Source organism: Pocillopora damicornis, chromosome 11 (genome assembly GCF_964200805.1).
Source record: "Pocillopora damicornis chromosome 11, jaPocDami1.2, whole genome shotgun sequence".
Taxonomy (NCBI): domain Eukaryota; kingdom Metazoa; phylum Cnidaria; class Anthozoa; order Scleractinia; family Pocilloporidae; genus Pocillopora; species Pocillopora damicornis.
In genome coordinates, this window is record NC_142680.1 from 267644 (window position 1) to 272748 (window position 5105).

The following is a 5105-nucleotide window of genomic DNA, read 5'->3' on the forward strand; positions in this document are numbered from 1 at the left end:
CACACATCAGACATCTTATAATGCAGATTTTATTTGCAGACTTTTCTTGTCACTATACACAACTCTGCTAAGTTATAAGTTACCAGTGGCAAAAGATCCAACTATTCATTTAACAATGTTATTTAGCATTGGACATTGAAATTGTGTTACCAAGTTTATACTGTATCTACTGCATTGTTTTCTTTTTGTGATGTCAAAAATTGCCTTTAAAAAAGGACCCAACAGCTTTGAGCAAGAGACAAAAGACTAAAGTTCTGCTTAGAAAACAATAGCACAATAACTTTGCTCTGTTGTAAATATGGAGCCCCAGTAAGTTATAAAACCCCAAATTACTTTTACAGCTCTCCTTGGATGGACTTATGGGAGTCTTTATCACCCAGCCACAAGCCCCAGTCTCCATACTTTTGTAACAGTGGAGTAAAGATAGAGGAGGGAATGGTGGGGAGAGGAGTACAAGGGGGTGACAAAGACTGGCCCAAAAGTTTCATTAACCACTTAACAATTAAAGAAAGCAACAAGCATCAGTCTGATGATTTTCTGGGTTACTGGTAGTTTCAAATTTACACGTGAGTTTCTTAACATTCCGTTCATTTACTCTGATTTAGTCAACTGAGTTGATAATGTAAAATGGCTGCTGTAGAGAGGCCCTAAAGCTGAAGTTTCAAAATTAATGTTAATCCTTTAGCTTAAATGTTATTATAAAGCAAATGCAATGCACAAACCCATTCCAACTGAATGACAGCTAAGAAAAGAACAGGTGTTACACTTACTGGTTGCACAGACCAGTTTAAAATACTACTGCCTCTTTAAAAAAAAGGTTACTTTTCTTTTTTCAAGTACATACATTGAAACTTGACAACTTGTTGGTAACATTGTGAAGACAAGAATTCTGTAAAAATATTCAACATCACTCTAACAAAGATTAGAGTGGAATACATTATTTTGTTCAATTAGATTTTTCCAGAAGACAAATGGGATTCTTGTGAACCAATTCAAGGTCCACTTTGTGTCCTATTAAATCCCGAATGTTTGAAATCTTGTATTTGATCATGGTTGGCCTGCAGTGAATGTAAATCAAAAATAAAGAGCAATCAGCCAACATTGGATGAACCTTTTCACTCAAAATTTATACAAAAAAAACCTAACAAATTGATATAAATTATGTAACACTACATGATGATATAAACATCCACCACAAGTACACAATACAACTAATGAAATGTACAAACAGTCAAAGGGGTGAAAGGTAATTAACACTTAAACGCAATACAGATGGGAAACAACATGACAATAAGTTTAATAATAACAGATAACACTCACTGAACACTTACCTTTCCAAGGAAAGTCCCCAAGCAATAACAGACACATCTTTTGGTAAGCCCATCGGGAGTAACATTTCAGGTCTGAAAACCCCTGAATTGCCAACTTCAACCCACTTCTTGAGGCCTGAAAATTTTAAAATCTTTGATTGTAACATACAGTAAATAAATCATGTAAACCTTCATAACCACACAAACAATACTGACTATGGAAAGTGTTTTTCAGGCAAGAAAAATGAGTGTAAATGAATGAAGTCAACTACCTAGAGTGCTCCAGAAGATTGGTTCTAGTCAGCTGATTTAGCTCTATTTGTCTATAAATGAAATCTGATGAAGCAGAAATTTTATTTAATGAGTACCTTCATGATAACTGAAAACTTCCATGCTTGGTTCTGTGTAAGGATTGTATGCTGGCTTGAATCTTAACTTTGTAATTCCTGTGGAATTGGAAAAAAATAATTGATATATGGACTGTAGTTCTACTGCTTCATACAGTAAATCCCCTTTTACCAATGTGACAAAAATACCAAAAGTTATACTTAAAACTAACCTAGCTTCTTGAAAAACTCATAGAGCACTCCAATCAAATCCCCAAGAGTCAAGTTATAATCTGCAACGACACCTTCAATCTGATGAAACTCTGCTAAATGAGTAGCATCTAGGGTCTCATTCCGGAACACTCGATCTATTGAAAAATACTTGGCTGGTGTGAATTTTTCCTGCAAGTAAAACATAGTTCAGTTGACTTCTACATTTAATTCATCAACATTGAAAAGTGAAAAAACAAGGTAGAGTTAATAATATTCAAACAAGTAAAATCAAAGATCTTTGTGCTCTATCAACCAGGCTAAATACAATAAAACAATTTTTAAATTAGCTAAAACTATTGCTGAGAACCTGTTGAGCCAGTTTGTACAGCATCCTTGCACTAACAGCAGTTGTATGAGTTCTGAGAATGTTCTTTTTGGCTTCTTCAAGTTTCCATTCATATTTATATCTGAAAAATCAATCACATCACAATCACACATCAGAAACTGAAAGCCATTCAAGTAAATACAGTTGTCATTCTTCCAATCAAAGCTGTAGCCTTTCCAGTATCCTTACTACTGCATTTCTGAGTAGCGCATCTATCTCTGGTTGACTTCAAAGCCAAGGGAATGTTTGTTAAATTGCAAAGTATAAATTGAATTGTGTAAAAAATAAGTTGCAAAATTAGTTCTTACCCCTGTGATCCATGTCCTCCAGATTCATGCATGATTTTCACTTTTTCAATATAGGACTCAGGCATTTCCTTGAGCTTAGCATACTTTGGTTCTAAAAGCAGAAGAAAATATTAGAAGAACTGAATTGACAATTTATTAACCAATGCAACATTCAGTAGTCACTAACCTGCCATGAAAAAGGTGTCATGCGCATCACGGGCTGGATGTTGTTGAGGCTGGAACAATGAATCAAAATTCCAGAAGGAGCTCTCTACAAAGTTGTTTGTAGGCATCTCAGTAAACCTTAAAAAAGATCAACCACTCCTCAGTAATTTGTAGTCTTCATCTTCTTCATTACAACTGAACTGACCTCAGAGTATAAAGGGAATAACACCATAAAGGAATCAGTTTTGAAACTTCTCTACTGACCCCATTTCTAAGAAGATTTGTCTGAACTGTGCTCTAACTTTCATCAGAGGATGAAGATGTCCTGATGTTGGTATGATTCCTTGTGCATCAAAATTGTATGGCTTGAATTGCTTCTCTTTCCAAGAACCACTAAATGTAAACATGGATAAAATATTCACAATTCACCTGATAAAAAATAAAAATGCATTGCTGTGACCTATTGATAAATAACTTGTTATCTGAAGTCACAATAGAGAATAAATTTAATTGAATTTTATTTCAATCTTTAGTAAAATTTTTCTTGTCTACATTAATAGTAAAACAATGATACTTTATATAATATTCAAGAAATCAACCTTGTAAGCATGTCTGCTGTTAAATCAGCTTCTAGTTTTGTTGGTGATGTGGTAAATTCAGTGCCTTTGGTCACATAAAAGCTCTTGATGACCCTGAAAAAACAATGAAAATTGCTTAAAATGTAATTGGAAACTTATATATGAATTAAAGCTGACACTCTCGGTGAAGTGTACTTTCACCTGGTATAAGTGTCTTTTGTGTTTCATTGATCCTAACCAAATGCAAACAAACTGTACATGACTTGTAGGTAATCTACAGGGCAAAGTACTTGGAAAGTCAACAGCCCTGAGAAGGTACTGTCCTTTAGCTAAGCTGGGTAGAATCTTTCACTATTTGCACTTACTGTGTCTTAATGAGCTTCCTTTTCTTGAATTCTTTCATCTTTGCATCAGGGATGTCTGAAAGCTGCTGATCTCTGATTTTTATGAGTGCAAGTTGGACATCATCTTTTACATCCTCAGCCTTCAATAACATATTTTGAAAGATTAAATAGAGAAATAAAGCCCAAAAATAATTAAAATTAGTTTTCCTGTATCTACAAAAGCTATTTTACTCATCCTTTCTGCTCACAGTTTGAGGACACAAGCGTAACCGCTACTATGTTTAGATTTAACATCTATATACAGATGAAATTCAGATGAAATACAGATGGAATGAACCTTGTACAGTGCTGATTCAAGGTGTACTTTATGAAAGTGAAGAACAGGATAAGTCTAAAGTGTTTCAAGCATTTCATTCTCACCTTCCTCATTACCCTAGGTCCTCCCTCTGCATTCTTGTTTAACAGAAGCCATCCAGCTGACATAGCTTTACTAAAACCAACATTAGCATGTGGACCAAGTTTCTGTCAACACAAAATGATAAACAACAATGACATTATGGAAGTGATATTGTGAGTTTCTTGGGAAGAGGATTCAGCCTTGCATAATGATGAAAATAATGATAGTATTTAGGACATTTATCTGCCCTCATATGCCTAACTTCCTGTAAGTACCTTACAGGCATATTCAGAAATGACACATGAAAATAGAGGCAGCCTTCTACCACAGCTAACTTCAGTTTCGGTATATTTAATCATGGAGACCACCCCCACCCTGTCAAAGGGAATTTGGAGCCTCCCATCCATCCTGCTCTTTAGAATCCATGTGGAGTTTCATCAAAACAAAGGAAGTAAAGAGAGTTTCCTTCATTCGGTGCATACAAAATAAAAAGAGATCAAATAACTGCCACACAAAAATCTATTTCATAGAATACCTTTACTTCCGCTTGAGGTAATCCCTCTGGTGGAACAGCTTTAAACACCAGAAACTCATGGCTACCTTTCTCTACCACTTCACTTCCTTCGTCCGTCAGTACCCAGCCTTCGGCTTGTCGTTGTTCAACATTTATCACCTATAAAATCACCCGGAAAAACACCATTTACTGATATCTTTCTCATTAAATTACCGATAAAATATCCCCATTGCACAAGGAACACACTTACATCCCCGAGAGCATGGATGCTCTTCACACTTCCAACAATAGATTGATGATCTTTCCCGAGTTCTTTAGCAAATTCGAAAGTCTCGATACTCCCTCTCTCTTCTACACCTTCTAATACCAGTCTCTCCAAGGACTGAGTACCCATTATTCCGAAGAGAAGAGTTTTCAAAGCAACAATAAAGCCCACTCTTTTTCAGAAAATTTCATCAGAAAATACTGACTGCGTTATACGAAGTACAAAATCCTAGAAATATCGCGCCGCTGGATAAGTTATCAATGAATTGTAAGGGCCCGCAATTTCCTAGCTAGCAGTTTCATTTCAGAGGATAGGACTGTC

The 5105-nt window shown here is 35.6% G+C and overlaps 1 protein-coding gene across 1 annotated transcript; it reads right to left on the bottom strand.

The window, feature by feature from the left end:
- Positions 1-13: 13 nt before the first annotated feature.
- LOC113676645 (phenylalanine--tRNA ligase alpha subunit) lies at positions 14-4998 on the bottom strand. The gene is made up of 13 exons (XM_027193326.2): positions 4770-4998; positions 4541-4678; positions 4029-4130; positions 3630-3748; positions 3286-3378; positions 2951-3079; positions 2709-2824; positions 2543-2633; positions 2217-2316; positions 1870-2038; positions 1679-1756; positions 1332-1446; positions 14-1058 (listed from the first exon to the last, which is right to left on the bottom strand). The coding sequence occupies exons 1-13, from the start codon at positions 4911-4913 to the stop codon at positions 947-949; spliced, it is 1506 nt and encodes a 501-aa protein (XP_027049127.2). The 5' UTR covers positions 4914-4998; the 3' UTR covers positions 14-946.
- Positions 4999-5105: the final 107 nt, after the last annotated feature.

Bases quoted from the DNA above. Each gene is read 5' to 3' on its own strand.
- LOC113676645 (XM_027193326.2), bottom strand. From the start codon at position 4,913: ATGGGTACTCAGTCCTTGGAGAGACTGGTATTAGAAGGTGTAGAAGAG. The intron at 3,080-3,285 runs GTTGATTTCTTG...GTTTACATTTAG, and splicing joins ACAGCAGACATGCTTACAAG to TGGTTCTTGGAAAGAGAAGC. The intron at 2,317-2,542 runs GTAAGAACTAAT...TTGATTTTTCAG, and splicing joins GGAGGACATGGATCACAGGG to ATATAAATATGAATGGAAAC.